Source organism: Ahaetulla prasina, chromosome 5 (assembly GCF_028640845.1).
Source record: "Ahaetulla prasina isolate Xishuangbanna chromosome 5, ASM2864084v1, whole genome shotgun sequence".
Lineage (NCBI taxonomy): Eukaryota > Metazoa > Chordata > Lepidosauria > Squamata > Colubridae > Ahaetulla > Ahaetulla prasina.
In genome coordinates, this window is record NC_080543.1 from 101909145 (window position 1) to 101933016 (window position 23872).

Below are 23872 nucleotides of genomic sequence, written 5' to 3' on the forward strand. Positions count from 1 at the left end.
TACATAAAAAAATACCTGGAAAAATGCTGAATCTGAATACTGCCTCCAAAGACTTTCTGATCGAGGTTTATTTTGACAATATTTTTCATAAATTTTGAAGTCTTTCATCTTAATTTAAAAAAGAAAACCATGAATCAAACAATGAAGCATTTGTTTAATTAAAAGAATATAGTAGCATCTATAATAACAACCTTATTGAAAGATCAAACTCTTCTAACAAGAGATAATGGCAGAGATTACAACATTTTTTCCTGTTTGTATTTCTGCTATTCTTTTTCCTTTATGGAAAACCTGAAAATCTGTAATATGCAACATTTACCATATATCAAGGAAAATAATGAGACTTTAAGTGGGTAGTTTGCTAATTCAAAGGAACTAGCACCAGCCTACAGACTCTTTTCTAAACATACACACACTTCAGTGATTGATTGAATGTGGCAAACCAACTGACACAGTAGACAATTTACAAAATTATTTCGAAGTAATGCTCTCTGCTTTTGGGGGAAATAAAATGAGCAATGGGGGATTAGTTGGATATACAAGTCCAATATCTAAAACCTCAATTTACGTATTACACTGATCATTGATTTAGTGCAGTGTTCCTCAATGTATGCAATTTTAAGATTCGTGGACTTCAAATCCTAGAGTTCCCCAGGCAGCATGGCTGGCTGGGAATTTTGGGATTTGAAGTCCACATGTCTTGCTTGTTGCTAGTTGTTAGTGTAAAGCTCAAGATCTGTATATAGACTGTTATATGAGAATGGGACAGTAGCTTGACTTTGCACCCAAATTTCTTTCTTTATATGCAAATGTAACCGTGCATTGACAAATGCAATTTTTCTTATTCCTGGAGTATTATGGCATTAGTGCAGCTGATCTGTAGTCAGGCACTTCATATAATCAAAGCATTACATGAAATGGAAAACTGATTGTTACGTGGTCAAAGTATCTGTTCATCTATCTGAGACTCATCAGGCTCTTCTTGAATGAAGCTGAGATCTTCTCTTCCTTCTCCTCTTTCCATTTCCTCCTTCTGCTCCTGCAACTGTTATATAGTTCACCTTCTGAATAAAAATCCTAGGAGGGGTTTTTATAAATAACAAATTCTGGGATTTTCTCCACAGGGCAATTGTAATAGCACTAAGGGAGAAGACTTATAGAATGTTGGCGAGTACAGCAGGGTGAATAACACCAAGTTTTCTTTAAGTCTTCTTGGTGGTATTCCACTGCTGGTCTCAGCAACATTCAAAACCAGTCTTTTATTGGGAATGATGGAAATGTCAGTCAGAACTCAGCCAGTCCTAGAGGTATAAATTCTTGTATCTTGAAAGAATACCGAGAAAGAGCAACTGAGTGACAAATCTTGATTACAAGTTACTTAAAATCTAATACTTACACGTTCAAGGAAACAACGTCCTATCAGTTGAGGGCAGTCTATATAATCTTCTATTTCTCTCAAGAATATTCTACCAAAAATAATAATTATATTTTATTGATGTGATGAAATACTATAACACATCTACATGTGACCACACATATTCTATTCTAAATTTACATGCACATCCTAATACATTTCACGAGCAGAAATCTATAATGGCTGTATGTGCATAAGCAAAATTCACTATTTGCATTAAAAATAAAACAGTTTAGCCTTACACTATATAAGTTACCAGATGAAATTGATGATGCTGGAAATAATTCACTTATATAACATTACTGCTATGTATGATGCACAACACTGAGCAGTGCTGTTTTCTTCAAAGTGATGCTATTGAGATATCCTGCATTTACAGTTTCTAATAAATCTTACTTTCATGGGCAGCTAATTTAGATGATATCAGGTTTTGAGCCATATGCACAGGTCTCTACCCTGGCGTATATCTGACTATATGTAAGATAACAATTGGACAAGGAAAAAAAATAAGAGGAAAGACAATGAGACTGAAATATATACATGAGCATGAGCATTTTATATAAAACATAGGTCTGAAGGTCTTTGAAAAATAACCCTACATAAATATTTATTTCAAATAAAATCTTAACCACATTCAAATATTTATGGATAGGAATTTAGAATATAAAAAAATGACAGTGAGACTTTGTTTTGGTTTATAATGAGCAGATAAAAGATTGCCAGTAGTTTTGTAAATGAACCAATTAGCATGAGAAAAAATTCTCCCAGGTAATTTACCAGCAGATGACTTGTTATTTCAATATTTAAGCATGTTAATGTCTGCATCACATAAGGGTGCATTTCTACAGTTTGGCCACTGGGTGGACTTTGAGTCATGTGGACTCTAAAGTTGGGAGTAATGCTCAAGAGTTTCTAAAAAGGAGATGCCCAATTCTGAAATCAGAAAGCATCCTTCTAGGATCTCTTCCTCTTCCTCCACCCTCTCTATTCTGATCCACACAGAAAACCAACATGCATAATTTTGTCTCCATAGCATCATATTCATTGAGAAAATTGCCAGGCTCATATGGCCAATAATAAAATGACATTGATTTCATTCAAAATGTTTGTCAATCTCAACAATTCTAAGATGTTTTTTAACTTTTTTTACTTTTATAACACTTTGGTAAGGCAACACTTGGAATATTGCACCCAGTTTTTGTCCCCGTGATGTAAAAAAGATGTTGAGACTCTAGAAAGAGTGCAGAGAAGAGCAACGAAGATGATCAGGGGACTGGAGGCTAAAAAATATACAGCATGGTTGCTGGAATTGGATATGTCTAATTTAATGAAAAGAAGGACTGGTGGTGACATGATAGCAGTGTTCCAATATCTCAGGGGTTGCCACAAAGAAGAGGGGGTCAAGCTGTTCTCCAAAGCACCTGAGGGTAGGACAAGAAGCAATGGGTGGAAACTAATCAAGGAGTGAAGCAACCAGAACTAAGAGAAATTTCCTGACAGAACAATTAACCAGTGGAACAACTTGCCTCCAGAAGATGTGAATTCTCCAATACTGGAAGTTTTTAAGAAGAGATTGGACAACCATTAGTCTGAAATGGTATAGGGTTTCCTGCCTAAGCAGGGGGTTGGACTAGAAGACCTCCAAGGTCCATTCCAACTCTATTATTCTATTCTATGTGTGGATTTCTGGGTTATGCTGATTGGAAAATTATGGGAATTGAAATTCACACACCTTAAAAGTTGTTGAGGCTGAGAAACACGACTGTGCTGTACTGAGAAACACAGTTTGCAATACAGTGGTGGATTGCTCCCGGTTCGGTAGAAATGGTAGAAAACATTTGTCGTCGGTGACAGAACCAGTAGTAATGGCTGGCTGGCTACGCCCCTAAACAGGTCCCCGGTCTCGCTCACCCCGGACATGTTTGTTGCCACCATGTTCTTCACACCTGCACATCCCATCGCCTTGCAAGTCCAATGGGATGCCCATGCGTGAAGAACATGGCGGTGATGGCAGCAGCTTTTTCCATGGCTGCGAAGCTTGCCAGGTTGGGTGGCCCCCTCTCCACCTGCCAGAACCTTCTGAATCTGCCATTGCAGCCATGGTAGGGACCGGGGAAGGGTCAGCTTGCCAGGCCACCGGCTTCGCCCTCCCCACCACCAGTGCCCTCTCCTGCTGAGGCCGCTGCTACCGTCTCCTGCCACCACCGCCTTTCCTCCAGAGGCACATGGAGGATCTAGAAGGTAAGGCCGATGCTAGCGGCAGGGGGAGGCAGTCCCACTGCGCTCGGCCATAGAGCCATCTCGTGTGGACAAAGCAAGCCTCACTCACTTTTGGGCCTGGCACACTCGGCCTCAGGGGACGCCATGTGGCTACAAAGCTTGCTGGGCTGGGCAGCCCCTTTCCCACCAACCAGCAGCTCCCAAAGCCGCCTTTGCAGCTGCGGTGGGGATGGGATAGGAGCAGCTGGGCAAGCATTGCAGCAGCCATGTGGCTATGAAGCTTGCCGGGCAGCCCCTTTCCCACCGACCAGCAGTTCCCAAAGCTGCCACCTTTGCAGCTGTGGTCGAGATGGGTCAAGATGGGGGCAGCCAGGCAAGCTTCACAGCAGCCAAGTGGCTACATAGCTTTTTTTTTTAATTTACATTTATATCTCGCCCTTCTCCGAAGACTCAGGGCGGCCTACAGTGTGTAAGGCAATAGTCTCATTCTATTTGTATATTTACAAAGTCAACTTATTGCCACCCCAACAATCTGGGTCCTCATTTTACCTACCTTATAAAGGATGGAAGGCTGAGTCAACCTTGGGCCTGGTGGGATTTGAGCCTGCAGTAATTGCAGGCTGCTGTGTTTTAATAACAGGCTATCTTACAGCCTGAGCCACCACGGCCCTGTCAGCTTGCAGGGCTGGGCAGCCCCTTTCCCACCGATCAGCTTCTGAAGCCGCCCCTTTTGCAGCCGTGGTGGGGACGGGACGCAAGCAGCCTGGTAAGCTTCGCAGTAGCCACATGCTACAAAGCTTGCTGGGCTGGGCAGTCCCCTTTTCACTGGCCAGCGGCTCCCGAAGCTGCCCCTTTTTTCAGCCATGGTGGGAACGATGGGGGGCAACTTCGCCCTCCCAATGCCACTCCTCTCTCCTGGCGTGGCTGCCGCTACCATCTCCTGCTCCTGCTGCTACCCCTCTCAGCCCTAACGCAGTGGCTGCAGCATCTCCCCGAAGGGCCGGCCATCAGCCTTTCCTTCGGAGGCGCATGGAAAATCTACCTTGCTGACGCTGGTGGGAGGGGGAAGGAGACCCACTGCACTCAGCCAATAAGCCAAGGGGACATGGTGAGGCTCATTCGCCTTTTGGGCCTGGCGAGCTTGGCCTTGGGGGCCGTGGCACTTTCTTCCTTCTCCCGCCACTGCTGCTGCTGTGGAGCTTGCCCAATCACTTCGTCCCAGACTAGGTGTGTATGTGTGAGAGACAGAGAGACAGACAGAGAGAGAGAAGAAAGAGACAAAGAAAGAGAAAGAGGAAGTGTGTGTGTATGTGTGAGAGAGAGAAGAGACAAAGAAAAAGAAAGAGGAAGTGTGTGTGAGAGAGAAAAAGAGAGAAAGAAAAAGAAAAAGAAAAAGAAAGGAAGGAAGCAAGGGAGAGAGAGAGAAAACTGTGCTATTATTTTTAATTGTTCCATTATTTATCATGTGTTAATATTTTACAGTCCCTACACCTATAGTGATTTTACTGCCTTTCTTTTGCCTGGGGCTACAATATATTTTTCAGGAATTTACATGCATTCAATGTCTATAGTCCAGAGCATAAATTTTTGTGTGTTTATTTTGTACATCAGGTTGCATAAGTCCAGTTTAATATGCTACTCTTGGTATGTGATGTTTTGTATATGTACAGAGAAAGAAGCACACTTGTGACCTTTGACTTTTAGGCTTGCTGTCAAACATCAGCCATAATACTAATTACTGTTTTGAACAATATGCAGGTTGTATTACACAAATGGCTATTTTATATGTGAAATTATGATTGAAATATTTCTGCACCCATACTGGTTCTCACTGTCAGGAAGTTTCTCCTTAGTTTTAGGTTGCTTCTCTCTTTGTTCAGTTTCCATCCATTGTTCTTGTTTTGCCTTCTGGTGCTTTGGAAAATACATTGCTCCCCCCTCTTTCTGGCAGCTCCTTAAAAGCCTGTTGCCTATCACACTCTTGGGCAAAGCATGTGAGCCATTTCCTCCTTTCAGTGGGCTATGAAAGTGCATCTATAGCTGTGATGGCGAACCTGTGGCACCCATGCCAGAGGTGGCACACTGAGCCCTCTGTGGGCATGCAAGCAGCAGCCAGCTGCTGCTGGGTTCCGTTGCATGCACGCACACCGGACAGCTGTTCTCTTCTGGGTTCTGGTACTCTGACATGCACATGCACATGCATGCTCCAGTTTCGGCACTTGGTGCTGAAAACGTTAACCATCACTGATCTATAGTATGTAGATAATAAAGTTGAAAAAAGCTGAACAACATTTTTACAGAACTATATATATGTTGAAGCTGGGTGTGACAAGGAATGGCTGGAAGGGGAGGGGCCAGGCGAGGCACTCCTTGACATGAGTGACATTAAGTTGGCCACACCCAGCCAGTCACATGACCATCAAGCCAGGCCCAGCCAGTCACATGACCACCAAGCAACGCCCACAAGCAAGCCACACTGACAGAGCCAGTAGTAAAAACCCCTGTTGCAATACCTGTATGATTCCTTATAATATCACAGAATCAAGGTTGTGATTTTAGAGACCATCTATCCCAGCCCCTTGTGTAGCGCAAGATCCACTGGAGTTATCTCTCTCAGACTCTATTTGAACAGTACAGAGAGAACTCAGCATTTCATGTGATAGGATCCTGTTCCAGTGGTTGACAGCTTCTTTAATCAAGAACTCACTTCTGGCAGCTACGGTAGCCTCAAATAGTACATATATTTAAATGTGCACACAAAACGCATGGTTCTTTATTCCCTGTTCCAAATACAGTGAAACTATTACTTCTGGTCCTGTTTTCTGGGTAGCAGAGCTCAATAAAGAATCATGCATTTCATGTTTATATTAGATGTATACATGCATGTGCGAACTCCATGGAAATCTTAACAACATGGATTATTAGGAATCTCTATTCAAGGAAAAAAAATTAAATTATGTGAAAACTTTATGAAAAGAATAAGCAGGATTCTTACGGAAAGAGCTTATGCCATCACTGATTATTAGTTTTGTTGGTCAATCTATCAATATCAAAATTTCTAATACAGCCTTTCTTTGATACCCTGGTTTTCATCATATGTTGGACTACGGTTTCATCGTCCTTGGCCATTATGGAACACTGGAGGGTATCAGCTAAAAATATGCGTTCAACAATGGTACATTTCCTTTGTTATTATTTTAACGCCCTATTTATATTGCCAAAAAGCTTGTGTATGAGATACAAATCCCAACCTGTTGTGAAAGTGATAGATTTCTTCCATATTTCCAAACAACACATCTTTCTTATTTTGTAGCCCAGGTAAAATGAGATGTGCCATTAAGGGGTTGTCCATTTCTGCTGCATAGCCCTGTAATACAAAAGGGAAGCAGATTCATTGCTTCCACTGAGTTCCCATTAAGTGTCTCCTATTTTCAACAATTGCAGCCTGCTCACTGCTGATAAACATTTAGCAATATTTCAATATTAATCTGCTCAGGCTTCTAATACCGAGTTTACACATCTTAACAGTAATTCTATTTTATATAATATAGCTATAATCTATGAACATTTACTTTAGAAAAGTAGTTCACGTGAACAAGAATTTTGTAAATAATCAACATGTGTTTTTGAACTGTTTATTATATGTAAGTCAGAACTATTTATAGCCACATATACAGCTGCTAATTTGAATGTTTTGACTCCAGAGTTGATCACAAGGTCTGCAGGTTCTTACAGAATGACCTTTCAAGGCAATTGTTCTTTCTTCTTCCTTCCTGACCCAAGTTCCTGTTTATGACTTCTGCTCTAGGCAACAAGACTAAATCTATTATTTAGCATTTCCATAGACCAGGAAAGACGCAGGAACCTGCTGTTTAAACACTCACTTGTCTAAAGAAGATTCTGCTTTTAGTTGATGTATCCAAAACAGCTGGCTTTGAAAGGGAAGTAATACAAAGTGGCTGTATTTGGTCCCAGGGAAGTTCTCTCAAGGGAGAATACATATTTAGAAAAGGAAGAGGCTGCAATGACATTCTAATTCCCTCTTCCATGTCCTTATATTTAGGCCATTATATTATAGTCTTTATTTCACCCACCATTAGAAACAAGAAGAGTAAAAAAAAGGGGATTGTCTTAATCCTAATGGGATAGAATAACAGAATATAATTTTCTTGTCCTTGATTTTCAGTTTCTCTTGCCTTTAAGTAAAAGTAACTTTATATTAAAATAGGGGGATCAGAATATATTTACATTACATTTACATTAGAGGGTTGTGAATCAAGTCGGAAGAAAGGAAGCTTTTCACCTTCTTGACTTGATTCTCTTTCTTGACTTCAGTGATGGTGGTGGAGAAAATATTGACAGGAGCTGAAATTGTTACTCTTTTGGCAACAGAACATCTGGCTTCTCACATTCACAACATTCATACATTGCACTTAGTCATGTTTTTTCTTAGTTTATTTCTTCAGCAAATTTTAATTAGGAAAAAAACACAGATTAAGGTGACCTGTGAACTCAATGGACCACAAAGTGAACAGTGGCCAGAAGTATTCACTTGAAGAAAAAGGCTCCAATTTCCCAAAGTCAATCATTCTAGAAGAGGGCTGGTTTTTTTAGAACATTTATGTTGTGTAACATTTTTATCCCACAAATATTTGACTTAATGTAGTACCTCCTGTGTAAATGCTCCATATCATTTTCTACACTACAGGATTAATTAAGGAATTATTTTATTCCTTATTTTATACCACTGGCAAGGATTTTTTAAAAAAAGTACCTCAAGAACACAGAGAAGTTCCTCCACATAAGCTCGTTCAGTTTCAAGAAGTTCGTTCATTACATGTCTATCAACATATGGAATAAATGAATTATTAAATGGTTTCAGATTTCAAAGCCCCTAAATGTGTAGACTTTTCATCACTGGAGATTAAGAACTGATTTTTAAACAAATACTAGCGATTGCATGGTGTTTTTTTAGATCTGATCATAGAGAAATATTTTAGGAAAATTTTACCAAAAATTGTATGCCTTAAGGCAACTAGTATGGTAGAAAAAGTTTTTGCTGTATCCAAAAGGATGGATATAGAAATATTGCCAAAAAAAGAAAGGGTTACTATATGACTACTGCTTGATTAACACATTTGAGTTGCCCATTAATGACTTCAATTATTTTTAAATACAATTGTGAGACATTCTGGAAACTTTCTGGAAAAGTAGGGGCATGCGTAAGCGCCAATGTGCCTACCGTCCCTATCCTACTGTCCCCAATTATTCCTATCCATATCCATATCCTGTATTCATAATCATGTTTATACTTATATTTGTTATCTTATACATGTTTGACAAAATAAATAAATTTCTTACATATAGCTGCTTGGATAAAAATATACTCACTTGCGTAACACTGCTAGATTTTCTTCATCATCTGTCACAGTAACATTTCTAGATTGCTGCATTTCATTTATCTCACTCTAATAAAAACAAGAACAGCAATTTGGCATCAAATCTTTAAAGCCAAACCTCTCCTTTCCAAAATGAGTTTGGCTGGTGACAGAGAAGTTTAGTTCACACAAATGAATCTCATATCCGATTTTTAAGTGACATGATACGCATGCATATGCTAGTATGTATGGCCGACTATCATTTATCACTAAAAATTAAGGATGAAGTACTTATATTGCAACAAAAGTGTCCCAAGTACATTATGCAATTAATCAAGAAAATGAGGGCATTAGACAAATTATATAATATGAACTCATATTAGGCAAAATGCACATGAGACATAGTTATTGTTAAGTTCTTCCATGTTAACCAAATATTTATTTTTCAAATCCTGGTATAGGATGCTGGGACACATTTTGGCTGTTCCTTCTTTTCCAAATCAAGGGCCTCTGTGGCTCAGACTGGTAAGACAGTCTGTTATAAACACAGCTGCTTGCAATTACTGCAGGTTCTAGTCCCACCAGGCCCAAGGTTGACTCAGCCTTCCATCCTTTATAAGGTAGGTAAAATGAGGACCCAGGTTGTTGGGGGCAATAAGTTGACTTTGTATATAAATATACAAATAGGATGAAGACTATTGCTAACATAGTGTAAGCCGCCCTGAGTCTTCGGAGAAGGGCGGGATATAAATGCAAATTAAAAAAAAAGGTTAGCTAGTAAATCAAGGAAAAAAATTAATGCAGAGTTTTTCTCTTGCAGTAAATGCTTTGCCCTACTCCTTACTGTAGCCCCAGCAATAGAAAAGTGATATCTAAGCTCTGATGGGTTAGGGCTCAATAGGCTGCTTCATATACTTAGGGAGAATTTAACATGTCAGCAGTCTCTATTTCATTCATTCACTGTTACCTTCATTTTTCTGATGTTCACTCTCCTTATTGCATGGTTATCAGAGCTGGATGAATCTTCAGACTCTATTTGAAGGCCTGGTATGTGAAACAGAATGAACTACTGTTACTAGAGCTCATGTCAAGCTAAGCATACTTGCCAGATCAATTATTTTTGTTTTCAACTAAAACCGAATACCTTGACTGATTGATTTCTTACCTGAATAAGGACAAGGTGATTTTAGATATCCTTCTGGTCTAGGTGCCACTGGCTGAACAGGGCGTGTCTGCTTAGCTGCCAGTTTCTTAAGGCTGACTTGCCGTTTTTCAAACATTTCTTCCATATTTTTCTGTTTCTGAAAAACCTTTTGTACATGTTCCTGTAAAAAGAGGTGGCAAAAATCTATGTGGATCATTGAATTCATAGGACATCATTTCAAAAGCTGAATTTGAAAATGTGTTTTCAATGTGCTCGACATTAATTTGATTCACTACACAGAATACATTTGTTAGACCAAAGCTAAGCCAATATGTTATGTTTTCTTAAATAGAATAGGACTAGGATGGTCTGGAAAATTTGCAGCCATGGTGAAAACCAACTGACTGACCACTCCTTATGTGAGCATAGTGCCTCTGTTAAAACAAGGTGTTTTGGTATGTTGTTGTTGTTAGTTGTGAAGTTGTATCCGACCCATCGCGATCCCAAGGACAACTTTCCTCCAGGCCTTCCTGTCCTCTACAATCCCCTGGAGACAATTTAAGCTCACGCCGACTGCTTCAGTGACTCCATCCAGCCACCTCATCCAGTGACTCCATCCAGCCACCTCATTCTCTGCCATCCCCTTTTTCTTTTGCCCTCAATCTTTCCCAGCATTAGGCTCTTCTCCAGTTTTGGTATAAGTGTATTTAAGAGTATTTCATAACATATATGATTCCCAAATCTCATAAATATTATACTGCAGTAATTGGGTGCCTTTTCCCATAAATTAACTGATCTATGAAAATGTAGCAATGACAAACAAACTGCCACATTATTTATGTTATTATTAAATGCCTACTGCGACCAGATACCTCTCACCGACCCGTGCGCTCTCACAGGGAGGGACTCCTCAGGGTGCCGTCAGCTAGGCAGTGTCGTCTGGCGACGCCCAGGGGAAGGGCCTTCTCTGTGGGGGCTCCCGCCCTCTGGAACGAGCTCCCCCCAGGACTCCGTCAACTTCCGGACCTTCGAACCTTCCGTCGCGAGCTCAAGACACATTTATTCATCTGTGCAGGACTGGCTTAGATTTTAAATTTTATAGGGGTTTTAAATTGATTTTAATATTTATATTTATATTTTTAATTATAGGGCACTGGAATAAGTTTTTTAAAGATTATTTTAATTTTGTACACTGATGTTTTATATGCCTGTGAACCGCCCTGAGTCCTTCGGGAGATAGGGCGGTATATAAATTTAAATAATAAATAAATAAATAAATAAATAAATAACTGTAAGTGACTTCTTTAACAAAACAGTTAATTTACTTGAAAAATTACCTACCTAAGGCATTTATGTTATAATTTATGGAGGTTTAGGTTTAGAAAGCTGAACAGACATATTAAGTGGTTTCATGTCAAATATTTCAATTCATTATTTATATATGCTTTTGTATAAATGTGACAAGATATTGTCCTGAAATCTTGATATTAAGATTACCATTAATTCCTCAGTGAGGATAGCTTCAAATTCTTTGGACAGGTAACTTAGTTCCCTGAGTTTATTATCACCTCCCATATCCAAAAATTGCTCAATTTCCTGCAGAGCTGCTTCTGCTCCATCCTGCGATTGGCATTTGTCTACAGGTTGAGAAGCCAGCAGATAAATTCCATCATCACACCACTTCATGCACTACAAGGGAGCCAAGAAAAACACATCGTGAAAATGCTGCATTATACAAATAATTTATGTTATCAAAATTAACAATGATTTGAAAAAAACCAGGATTCTTTTGACTGTACTCTTCAAGCTACTGTGTTATGAGAATGAGTTGTAAGTGAGCTTGGATCACCAGACACAGAACTGTGAAACTTGGAAATGGTGGAAGTGATGCAATATTTATCTCCAAAGAGAGATGAAGAAAGAAAATATTCTGAAGTTACAGTCTCAATCACAATCTGAGCACATACTACTGGCATTTTTAAATAACCATGTTGTATTGTGTATAATGTTTGCCCCAACGGAAACTGTTCAGAAGATGAGAACAAAAAATGAGATCAATGTTTTCTCTCCTCACAAAAACACTCCCGAACTTTATGACTTGACCACATTCTATACATTCAAAAAACACATTTTTCTGATTTGTCACAATCTAAATTTAGGCTCCATTAAGATTATACATTCAGCACTACCTTTAGATTTAAAGCTTATTCAGCAAATAAGAGAGGAAATGGAGATAAAACAGATTAACTAAGTTTAATGCTGACTGGAAACCCCTTATAGATTTTTTGTGTGAAACAAAAAAAATAAAAATGAACTTATGATCACAAGGTTGTAGTGAGGAAAATAGGAGGAGGAGGGTATATTCGCCACCTTGAGTTATTTTTTAAAATAATATAATAAATGTGGGATGGATGGATATATACATAGATAGATTTGAGGATTAGGAAAAATATTATAGAAAAAATAAAAGCGCTTTGAGCTTGTTTGCTTTCTTGCAGATGTTTCATTACCCAAACTAGGTAGCACTGATGATGTTATCTAGTTTGGGTAATGAAATGTCTACAAGAAAACAAGCAAGCTCAGAGAGCATCAAGGACCCCTCACGTCAACTCTGAGCTACAAATATTATCTTTATTAAAAATAAAAGCCATGCTATAATCATAGAGGAAGATGTTAATTTATATTTATAACTGCTGTAAAAGACAATTGGAAGTTACTTTTTATATTTTCTTTCTTTTTCCAGCACTTTTGACTTTATCTTCCCTTTCTTTTATTTTAACTTTATTTAAGAACTTTATTCTAAATCTGACTTTTTAGTTTTTATCTTGTTTAAAATCTTAATAAAATTGTATAAAAAAGCAAGTAAGAAGGGAAGTGGAGAAGATTAGACTTACCTTTTCCAACCGTCTATGTAATTCAAATGAATGGTTTAGGAGATCCCTTTTTTTATTCAATTCTGAAAGAATCATTTCATAGTGACGTTGGAGTTCACTGCATTTGGGAAGAATAGAGTCCATGGCATAATGCTTGTTTTCTATAAACTGCTCTCCATTGGAAATTAGTAGGCTGGCTTTTTCCAAAACTTCCTAAGAAAAATAATATAGCAGAAAATATAAGTTGTAACATTATCTTTTTATAAATGTCCCACAGAAAAATGTGTCAAAATAAAGAAATCTTATATCTTTACTTGTGATTTTTCTTCATAACTGGCAAGATCTTTCAGAAGGTGCTCAACATGTGAACTGCTGTTTCCTATTTCTGTGAAATGAAATAATTTCTCAGACACAGTCTCAAGTGCTGTTTTGACCTAAATGAAATAGAATATATAATTTTTTGTAAGTCACACAGCAGTGTAGTAAAGTTATAAATCAGACTTTGGATCATAAAAATCAGCTAGGGGTCATGATCATAGAAAAATATATAAGCAGTATTTTTCAGAAACTTTATATTTATATAATATGGTTCTTTAGTAACATAGAATACCAGAATAACACTGTTGGAAAGGACTTGGAGGTCTTCTAGCTCAATCTCCTGCTCAAACAGGAACCCTATACCATTTCAGACAAATGGCTGCCCAATCTCTTGTTAAAAACTTCCAGTGTTGGAGCATTCACAACTTCTGGAGGCAAGTTGTTCCACTGGTTAATTGTTCTAACTGTCAGGAAATTTCTTCTTAATTCCAGGTTGGTTCACTCTTCGATTAGTTTCCATCCATTGCTTCGTGGCCTGCCCTCAGATGCTTTGGAGAATAGTTTGACACTCTCTTATTTTTGGCAGCCTCTTAGATATTGGAACACTGCTATCATGTCACCCCTAGTCCTTCTTTTCATTAAACTAGACAAGTTTTTAAATTATTAAGGCACATCAAGTAAGTCAATACTGATAAAATGTAACTATTATCTATGCTTTTAATTTCATTTGATCACTTAAATATTTAAATTACTTTTTTATGTATATTGTATGTAAATTATTACCATACAATGGTAATCATACAATGGATGATCAAAAATATCTTTGATGAAATGTATTGTCCAGTGCAGAATAAATGACATTTTATTAAAATTAATGTTTTTAAGTGAAAATTCAAAATTTTAAGTAAAAATACTGCTAATCCAGAATTGTTTTAATTAGACCAACATATCATATACCTCTTTGAAATCCAGTTCAAAATGTCTAAGTTGCAAGCATTGCTCAAGCTTCTGCTGGTGTTTATACCAAAAGTCATCAAAAGCTGCTTCTGTTTCCTCTAGTTGAGATAAAAGCCTTAAAAGAAAAAGACAAATAAAGAAGTTTTGTACCAAGCATTTCCCAATTGAAGGTGAGATAGGGGAATGAGAAATCCCAAGAAGGGAAAGGATATGAAACTCTTAGATAAAAAACTCTCAGCATTGAAAAATATATTAACTATCAAGTGAAAATCTAATGTAATGGAAAGATTGAAAGGTAGATTGATGGGAGGAAGGTGGGTGTGTGGAAGGAAGATGATAGCAGATTGCTAGAAAGCTGAGGGGCATAGAGACTGGAAATATACTTTTAGGAACTTACAAAATAATGGATGTATTTAATTTGTGTGGGAAGGCATGAAGTTTCTAAAACTTACTAAAACTTGAACATAAGGTCAAATGCTAATCAGTATCTTTGCTTTGTTTTGCCAGATGGTTTATTTTTTTCAAGGAACAATATAACTACAGACCTGTTTTTTGGCTGATATTCTCTCAGCAAATAATTTTCATTCTTTTGCTGACAGAGATAACATAACTTGCCTGATGACACTTGTTTTCCATATTGGACAAATGTATTAAAATCTTAACTGTCAGGAAGATTTTAGAAACAGAAAGTAGGAATACAGTGAAAATATATATTAAAATACTAGAGGCATCTCACCTTTCCACAGTAATTTGATTTTCTATTTGATCTGGATTCAGTTTGTACTCTGCGTTTTCAAGGACCGGTTTTCGAATACCATGGAGAATATCATCACCTTGCCTTAATGCTATTTTCAATTCTTCCTATAGAAAAGTTGAACGGTGTGTAGTTAGGATCTTCTTTCATGAGAATTCAACTTGGAAATGCCCTCCCAGGATCTTGAAACAATACAGTATGAGCTAAGGATGGGTAACCTGTAGTATGTGACAAATTCACGCCTGTGCTATTTTAACATAGTTGAGCTACAGTTTGATTTTACACTGATAGAAAGCCAGCACCTGTGTATTATGCTGCTCAGAATACATATAAAATCTAGAGGTGAGATAAAAAGATTTCAAAATAAATAAAACAAACATAATCAAAAAATTGCAAAGCTTAATTGTGTGTGCATGTGTACACAAACCCAAAAATCTTATTCTAACATTATAAGGCCAAAATAAGAGTTAAGTAATCCATTTGTTATAGATAAAAATCATGTCACAGGAATTGCTTTGCCATATTTTATTTACAAAGGATTTTATTTACTGTTTTAGCAATATAAATGTTTTAAAACTTTAGATCCATGGAAAATGTGAGGAATAATAACATTTACTGGCACTGTTTCAAAGTGACGATACCACACAACATTCAAAGAAAAAATTTGCAAAGGGAAAAAAATTAAGCACCAATTAATGGGGTAATTCAATAAAACCATCTTATCTAACAATTGCTCTAACATACCTTCATTTTGTCTCTCCTTTCTGTATGTGTTGCCAGGAGGTAGCTGGTGGCCTGAGGATCGTTTGGTAGCTCTTCTTCTGCAAGCTCATTCCCAAAAGATTGAAGTGTTTGAGGTATCTGCTTAACCATTCGAGCAAAGTTGTCTATATCCTTATGAATTACAAATACATGACACACATCGGACAAGGAAGACATGTTTTTTATACATTTTGTTTTAAACATAAATTTATGTCTATAGATATAAATAAAATTATCTCTGAGGGTTCTTGGTGGTCTCTGAGTTTGTTTGTTTGCAGTCATTTCATTACCCAACTAGGTAGCATCAACCAAGCAAGTGAGAATGGGGTTTACTCCTTGTTTATATACAGTAACTTGCTCTGGCAGTTTTGACGAGGTGGTCATTTTCTCCTTGGTAGTTCTCTACAGTTCAACTCAATCTCAAGCTATATATATTCTATTAATATTTAATATTCTATTAAAAATTATCTCAACCATTAACTCCTTAACAATATATCCTTACACTTTCAAAGTATGCTTATGATATTAAATATTATTTTTAAAATGTTTTAGTTACATACTTGCATATTCATGCAAAGTGCACAAAGGAAGTAAGCCACAATAAGTCAAAGAAAAGACACAAGGAAATAAATGGAAATATAGCAAAATATACTAAACTAATTTCTCTGCACCTGTTTATCTTTGAAAAAATAGATGTGCATCTAGATGACCATATACCACTTCATACACTCCCTTTTATTTTTTTGAAATCCTCTTCTCATACTTCTTCAGGGTTTCTGTTCAACCACAACATTCTCATCTATTCCTTCTTCTTCCATGTGTTTGTTCTGCAACTGAATCATTCTGCCTGTGATTAAACCATCTCTATGTACTTCTTTTATATAGGTCAGTGGTTCTCAACCTTTTCTTCACCATGGACCCCCTTTAAACACCTTTTGTGGCCACAGATTATGGTTATGGACCCCCAAAACGTAACTCAGGATTTAAATCATAACATTTCTTCAAGCCTTCATGGATCCCCTGTGATGATTTATTTATTTATTTATTTATTTATTTTATTTAATTGATTAATGATAATGATTAATGATTTAATTAATTAATGATATTGCGGTTCCCCAGGTTTCCAAGGACCACAGATTTGCAACCACTGATATAGTTTATTTTTGATTTTTGTAGAGAGTTCACATTCATTCAACACACTATCACTTCTCATTTCACCATACCCAATTAAGAAGCCTATCTGCACATTCTTCAACTTTTGCTTCAACTTATGTTTCTTCTGATATACTTAAATGTAAATTCTATTGGCCGTTTTCAGGTCTTTTGACAAATATTTACTTCAATATTTCCAGCATTTGTTTCAGCCCCATTCTTTCACGTGCCACTTTTAGAATATTTTGTCTAGCAGTCCTCACTTCAGTTTCATCCCAAGCCATTTCTTTGCTTTTATTTATAATTCCATTCATTATGATGGAAACATATTGCTTAGCTCTTCAAAAACGTCTTTTAAAAATTTTCAGCAAAATCTCGGTTATGTGGGATTTGCATTTTGGGTACTTGCAACCAACCTGCATTAATGGCCATTTGCAGTGTCCTTGGTCACATGAATGCAATTTATAATGGTGGGTTTTTTTGCTGCTAGAAATCAGAGCACTTCAGATTCCCAGCAAAAATGCCATTGCAGAAAATGGACTTAATGATTACAGTTTTTGCTTTATGACCGCTGCAAAAAAGTCATAAAATTGGCTCAATTACATGGGTGCCTTTACTTAAGAACGACATGACATACAACAGAAATTCAAGCTCCCTTATGGTTGTAAACTGAGGATTACCTGTACTAAAATATTGATTTGTCTCACATTCAGAATCTTCAAAACCCTTGTACCTTTCATTAGTTCTCTCAGTCTTTCACAATAAAAAAAGTCAGTCAGTCATGCATTTAGATATATTGTAGGTCCAAAAACTCCTTTTAATACAATTCAGCACTTCCAAATTCATTACTCCTAATGTTTTTGAGATACAATCATTGATATTTCAATTTGTATCTATTAACAGGGTATAAAATAGAAAATTAAAAAAAAACTCACAGTGCGCTGTGTAAGCCACCTATTATGGCAGTAATCTAGGGTACCCCCAAGATCTTCAGTTAGTTGGGCTGTATCAATATAGTTATTTAATTCTGTTAGTGAGCTCAGCATTATGATCTATAAGACAGAAATCACAACATTAAATGAATACAATTAACATGATTTTTGGAGTTTTGCTTTGGCAGTTTTGGCAAATTTGTAGTTATGAAACTAAATAATAGTATTCAACGAAACATGATTTATCAGATAAAGGAGAGTTTCACTCTCATAACAGCATATAAAATATCTCATTCAATTAAGGTGGTAATCTTAATAACTAGGAAAAGTTTGATATTTATAGTCCATATAAAATAGATTTTATTCTTATCTTATAGGGCTAGCGATGCTTTAGATTTGATTGAAAAGGGTTATTTGGAGCAGGGGTCTCCAACCTTGGCGACTTTAAGCCTGGAGGACTTCAACTCCCAGAATCCCCCAGCCAGCAAAGCTGGCTGAGGAATTCTGGGAGTTGAAGTCCTCCAGGCTTAAAGTCGCCAAGGTTGGAGACCCCTGATTTGGAGCATTAACAAAAGTAAAATTTTGTTTGAAGTCTTTAAAGCAGCCACTTCGTTTCCTAGGCTTATGTGGCAACTTCAGAGGACAGTGAGATAATCCTGGAAAAAGACAGGGCTGTTTTAAAGAACAGCAGGCCGATGCTCTGTTTGTGCTCCTAAGCAATCAGATGGACCTTTTTGATTTATGAAGCCTTATAATCCAATATAATAGCATTTAAACTGCTTGAAGAATAGTTCTGAAAATCTCAGGAGGTTTGTGCACAAATGTGTATTATTTCAACTAATCCTAGAAAAGTTGTTGCCTAATAGCAAATAAGGCTTGTGTGTAAGTTTGGATGATTTTCCCCCACACTGATGTTTTGTTGTTGTTTTTTTTACCAAATAATTATATCAAATAAATATTAGCTGAGCATAGTTTGAAAATGTTTTGGAAGAAGTTCTTTTGACTTAATGTAAGGACAGCATATCTCTATTACTCAAAGAGTAGTACAGATAAACCTGTAGTTGATTTAATTAATATTGAAATTAATATCAAATAATTTTTAATCCTTTCAAAACTTTTTAAAGCCTGAAAAAGTCAGTTCTTTAATGAACAGCAGATAAATGCTTTACTCTTTCACTCACAATATCCAAGGTACGTTTTCTAAATTTTTTTAAAAAATGTACTTATATAAGAACATCTACAATATACCTCATTTATGCATGTTTTTTTAAAATGCTATCACCTGCTTACCAAAATAAGCAATAAATATTACTTAATGAATCGTAGTTTGTACTTTTTCATATCTTATAGTGAAAAGATTAAAATTATTTTAAAATGACATAATTTCAAATATACAAAAAGCATAGGCTAAAATCAGTTTTTTTTAATCCATCATTTTGTCTACAGAAAATTCTATAAAATTTTTGTCCATTAGTGATGAAAAAAAATTGCCCATGCAGAAAAAAAGTGTTAAGAAAAGTTATATTAAAGACATACTTTTTACTATTCCAGTGTACTTATCACACTACTCTGTGCATAAAAATAAATTACAAATGAAAATAAAAAGATTGAACACTAACCGGCAGCTTTATTTTATAGTCATTTCCATGATATCTAAAGGCAATGTCAAAGAGAGTTCTATGAAAGAATCCAGTTGGACGCAAAACCAGAACGAGTTGCAGATTTGCTGGAAATGATGTCTGCAAAATGGTGAAAGAGAATCGTCACATTTAACATATTATTAGATTAAATAAAATCAACAGATTAGTTAGCAAATTACATTACACTTATTTTGTATTAACTACAGATTAAACTGGACTACATTTTGAACTTCAGATATAGGCAAACTAGGGTTTAATTTCTATGGAGTAATGGAAATGGATGTAATTATAGTCTGCCAATTCAGATACTACACCAAATTATCATTTATAACTTCCAAGATCTATGTTCTGAGATAGTTTCTGTAGATGATGTCATTTTTAATTAAACTATTGCACCAAATTTTAGATAAGCTTTCCTAAAAGTATGATTTGATGTGCTGTCTAAACTGAGCTAGTATATTATTTAATTGATGATATATTTATACTGAACAAGAGAAACTTTGACTATTTGAAATAACTTATAAAGAATAATAATAAGGTGATAGTGTACTTGAAAAATGCACAATTGTCTTTTTTTTTTCTAGGCATCATCCTTTACTTAAGAACAGGCACTTTATAGATAATAACATGCTTCCTACAAGCTAAACTGTATATATACCATAGTTCCATCCATCTCTGCCTTCAAAAGTTTCTTAAGCCTGAGGAAAAAAATCACATATACCGGTACTTTTTGCCTCAATGGAATTTTTGCTTATTATAAGCAAAAAACATTTTAGGTATATTTAGAAACAAATAAACAGAAGAGCTTTCCCTGCTTAATAAAACAGGTTAATCTTACAGAATCATCCCTGATCATCCCATTGGATCTTTTGGTTGTAATCAGAAAACAGAAATGCTTCATTATATTTTAGATAAGATGTGTGGTGTTTGAGATATGTGTGCTTATGTTGGTTTTTTATGAGGAACTAAAAACAATAACAAAACCTGAATGGAAAAAAATGCAGTAGAAGGAAGTGATTTTGTGACTCATTTTAGAAAAAAAAAAACTCCATTAAATTGCAATTTTATTTAGGTTTTAGTGAAACTTTATTTTATATTTGCTGAAGAAATCCAGATGTTCTGAGAAACAATGTATTTTCAATAGACATTATGTAGAAGTCATTACACTTTAAACTCTGAGACCGTCAGACTTTATTTTTTATTTCTATAAAGAATTTGGAGCTGAAAAAGAATTTCTGGAATATTGATAAAAGTGCATGCTATACTTCACTGACATGCCCTGGAACTTGTCACATTGTCTACAAGCTAATAATGAGCTGAAGGGTTCTGAAATGAATAAACTTTGCCACCTGGAAGGATATTGATTCTGTTTTCTTCACAGCTAGCTCATTCAGGGATGATCAAGCTATCTTTCCTCAAGTTGTTACCTCACCATAGCCAATCTGTCCTCCCTAAAGCTTTAGAAGCCAATGAAAATAGCTTATCTTTACTTAACTTTGACAGATAGCTCAAAACCAGTTTTTAAAAATGGCTCCCAACCCTCATGAGTCTAAAAAAACCCCAAAAGACAAACCAATAATCAAGTTCACAAATGTCAGCTTAAAACTGGGTGTGGGTCTGAAACACATCAGCTCTACAGAATCTCTGTACTGAAAAAGAATTCGAAAGTAAAAAATGGAGACAATTCTCCTGCTATCCTGCTAGGAAATACATTCCTGAAATAGGTGTGGAACTAAACATCTTTCAGACACAGCAATGTATTAGAGGACATGAAGGACATAAACACACACAGTGTCAGATCACAACGGAATAGAAATATTTAGTCACAGGAGCTATTCAGAAGCAAGTCTACCTGATTAGCAGCCATTGGTATTAAAATTAGCTCCAACTTCCCTATCCTTGCCTTTTTCCAAGAGTGCTTCCTAGTTGACAATTTTTTTTTAATTTTGGAAAATAAAAAGGGTCATAAAGCTGGAGAAGTTTGAGAAAATACAAAAATTAAAACATATTTTAAAAAATTCAAAACTTTAGATGTGATACAAACTTGTTTATAAAATAATAATCCAAATACAGTAAGGTTTTTCACCTTCGGAAAAAATCATGGACATTTAAAAACAAGGCCAGAGGCAATAGATCTGGACTGTTTGCTTTTCTATATTTGTTTCATACTTTAAAGATAGTACTTATTATTGAACAAGAATAATACCATCCTTTACTGTAAGATGCCCAGAGTTGTTCAAAACATTTATGTTATGGTCTGCAGATCAGAAATGTGTGACTGATTTACTTTTCCTCCCATTTTTCCATACCACTTCCTTTCTCCTTCTTCTGATTGAAATAATGATACACGCTACGCCAGATGAATCAGAGAAACTATTATTGCCACACATCAAGAATTATTCAAAACCATGATTTATATGACAATGAGTTGGTCATTCGTGGTTTGTACTAATCATGATGTCCTTACCCCAGGCACCTGAAATGGCTGTGAGCATAGATTAAAATAGGATCACAAAGAATGGTATTGAGTTAATAGGTAACTTTATTCTAATCACACCCTAACTGCTACAGCAAAAAATGGAATTAATAAGGGAAATTGTCCATTGGTTATAATTAAAACATGGAAAACTTATTCTGCATCCAAACAGGGATGAACAGTTATTATGAGCTGCGGTGGTGCAGTGGTTAGAGGGCAGTACTGCAGGCTACTTCTGCTGATCACCAGCTACCAGCAATTTGGCAGATCGAATCTCACCAGGCTCAAGGTTGACTCAGCCTTCCATCCTTCTGAGGTGGGTAAAATCAGGACCCAGATTGTTGGAGGCAATATGCTGACTCTGTAAAACCGCTCAGAGATGGCTATAAAGCACTATGAAGCAGTATATAAGTCTAAGTGCTATTGCTATTGCTATTAATCTGTGGTATGAAAACTGTTCATGCCTGCCATCCTGGAGGATGAGGCAAGCATATCAACCCACAATCAATTAACTAATCTCCCAGGACAGTAACTATCTTGTTGGTTAAACTATAGCAAAGCTCATGTCAAGGAGACAGCTGATGGACCCAACTGCTTAAGGGAAGAGAAAGAATCATAAATTGATTTTTAACTTTGTATATTTATTGTTTTTTATCTTGGCTGTACACCGCCTTGAGTCCTTCGGGAGAAGGGCGGTATAAAAGTTTAATAAATAATAATAATAATAATAATAATAATAATAATAATAATAATAATAATAATAATAATAATATCTCAGTAAATAGGAATCAAAATGCCATCAACTTTTTATCTGTCCCTTCTTTCCCACATTAAAGGACCATCACTTACTTCAAATTGGAAAATGGAGATACAGAATATACCTGAACTAGGTCAAACATTGTTGACTTGGAAATGTTGATGTTATTAACTTAAAAAAAAAATCCTTTGTGAGATTCTAATAAAAAATAACTTTATAACTAACTCCAGTGTTCTTGTATCATAGAAACAATAAAAATCTTGATTTTAGAAAATGGGCAGCATTTTCTGGACATTAATCCTTAAATCTCCTTCAAATTTCTGAAAGCCCTGCCCTTATTATTGCCTTTAAGTAAATAATTACTAGTTCTAGATTTAATATTTTTTCTGTAATTATGAGATACAATTTCCCTTAAATGAAAAACTTTACAACTCAAAAATTTTACTGTATAAATGATGTGGCTATTTAAAAGGGAAAAAGATGCTTATCTCTAATCCATTGAGAGCCTAAAACTAAGGTGCTGCTTTGATAAAACAATCAGCAATTTTATCTTTGAGTCTCATTTTCCAGAAATAACAACAAATCTAACCATGTATAAATACATATTGATTTAATATAGTATTTTTCAATTCTAATGAGGCCTCCCTCCAAACTAACCTCAAACACGTATACAAAGAAAAAAAATAAAACATGACTAGTGCAGTACTAAAAGGGATGCAGTGGCTTAGTGGCTAAGACGCTGAGCTTATCGATTGAAAGGTCGGCAGTTCAGCGGTTCGAATCCCTAGCACTGCATAACCAGGTGAACTCCCGTTACTTGTCCCTAGCAGTTTGAAAGCACATAAAAAATGCAAGTAGAAAAATAGGGACCACCTTTGGTGGGAAGGTAATAGCGTTCCGTGAGCCTTTGGCATTTAGTCATGCCAGCCACATGACCACGGAGACGTTTTTGGACAGGGCTGGCTCTTTGGCTTTGAAACAGAGATGAGCACCCACCCCCTAGAGTCAGGAATGACTAGCACAGTACTAGAAGACTGTTTTTATTGTTTTTACAGAAACATATATGTTTTATAGAAACATAAATAAAGCATCAGT

At 36.2% G+C, this 23872-nt stretch overlaps 2 protein-coding genes across 6 annotated transcripts in view; one reads left to right on the forward strand and one right to left on the reverse strand.

The window, feature by feature from the left end:
- Positions 1–15886, forward strand: part of PCID2 (PCI domain containing 2) — a 107023-nt gene extending 91137 nt beyond the window's left edge. The window contains exon 15 of the mRNA XM_058186836.1: positions 15839–15886. Coding sequence (XP_058042819.1) covers positions 15839–15871 — 33 coding nt within the window. The 3' untranslated portion in view covers positions 15872–15886. The remainder of the gene's footprint in view (positions 1–15838) is intronic.
- Positions 1–23872, reverse strand: part of MCF2L (MCF.2 cell line derived transforming sequence like) — a 103852-nt gene that overhangs the window by 16789 nt on the left and 63191 nt on the right. For all 5 annotated transcript variants that reach the window (XM_058186828.1, XM_058186824.1, XM_058186826.1 and 2 more), the window contains 15 exons: positions 19524–19643; positions 17908–18024; positions 15803–15952; positions 15041–15165; positions 14305–14419; positions 13344–13463; positions 13051–13242; positions 11654–11845; positions 10178–10337; positions 9980–10056; positions 9026–9102; positions 8409–8475; positions 6886–7001; positions 1397–1466; positions 16–108 (listed from right to left, as the gene is read on the reverse strand). In XM_058186828.1, the coding sequence (XP_058042811.1) occupies positions 16–108; positions 1397–1466; positions 6886–7001; positions 8409–8475; positions 9026–9102; positions 9980–10056; positions 10178–10337; positions 11654–11845; positions 13051–13242; positions 13344–13463; positions 14305–14419; positions 15041–15165; positions 15803–15952; positions 17908–18024; positions 19524–19643 (1791 nt within the window). The remainder of the gene's footprint in view (positions 1–15; positions 109–1396; positions 1467–6885; positions 7002–8408; positions 8476–9025; positions 9103–9979; positions 10057–10177; positions 10338–11653; positions 11846–13050; positions 13243–13343; positions 13464–14304; positions 14420–15040; positions 15166–15802; positions 15953–17907; positions 18025–19523; positions 19644–23872) is intronic.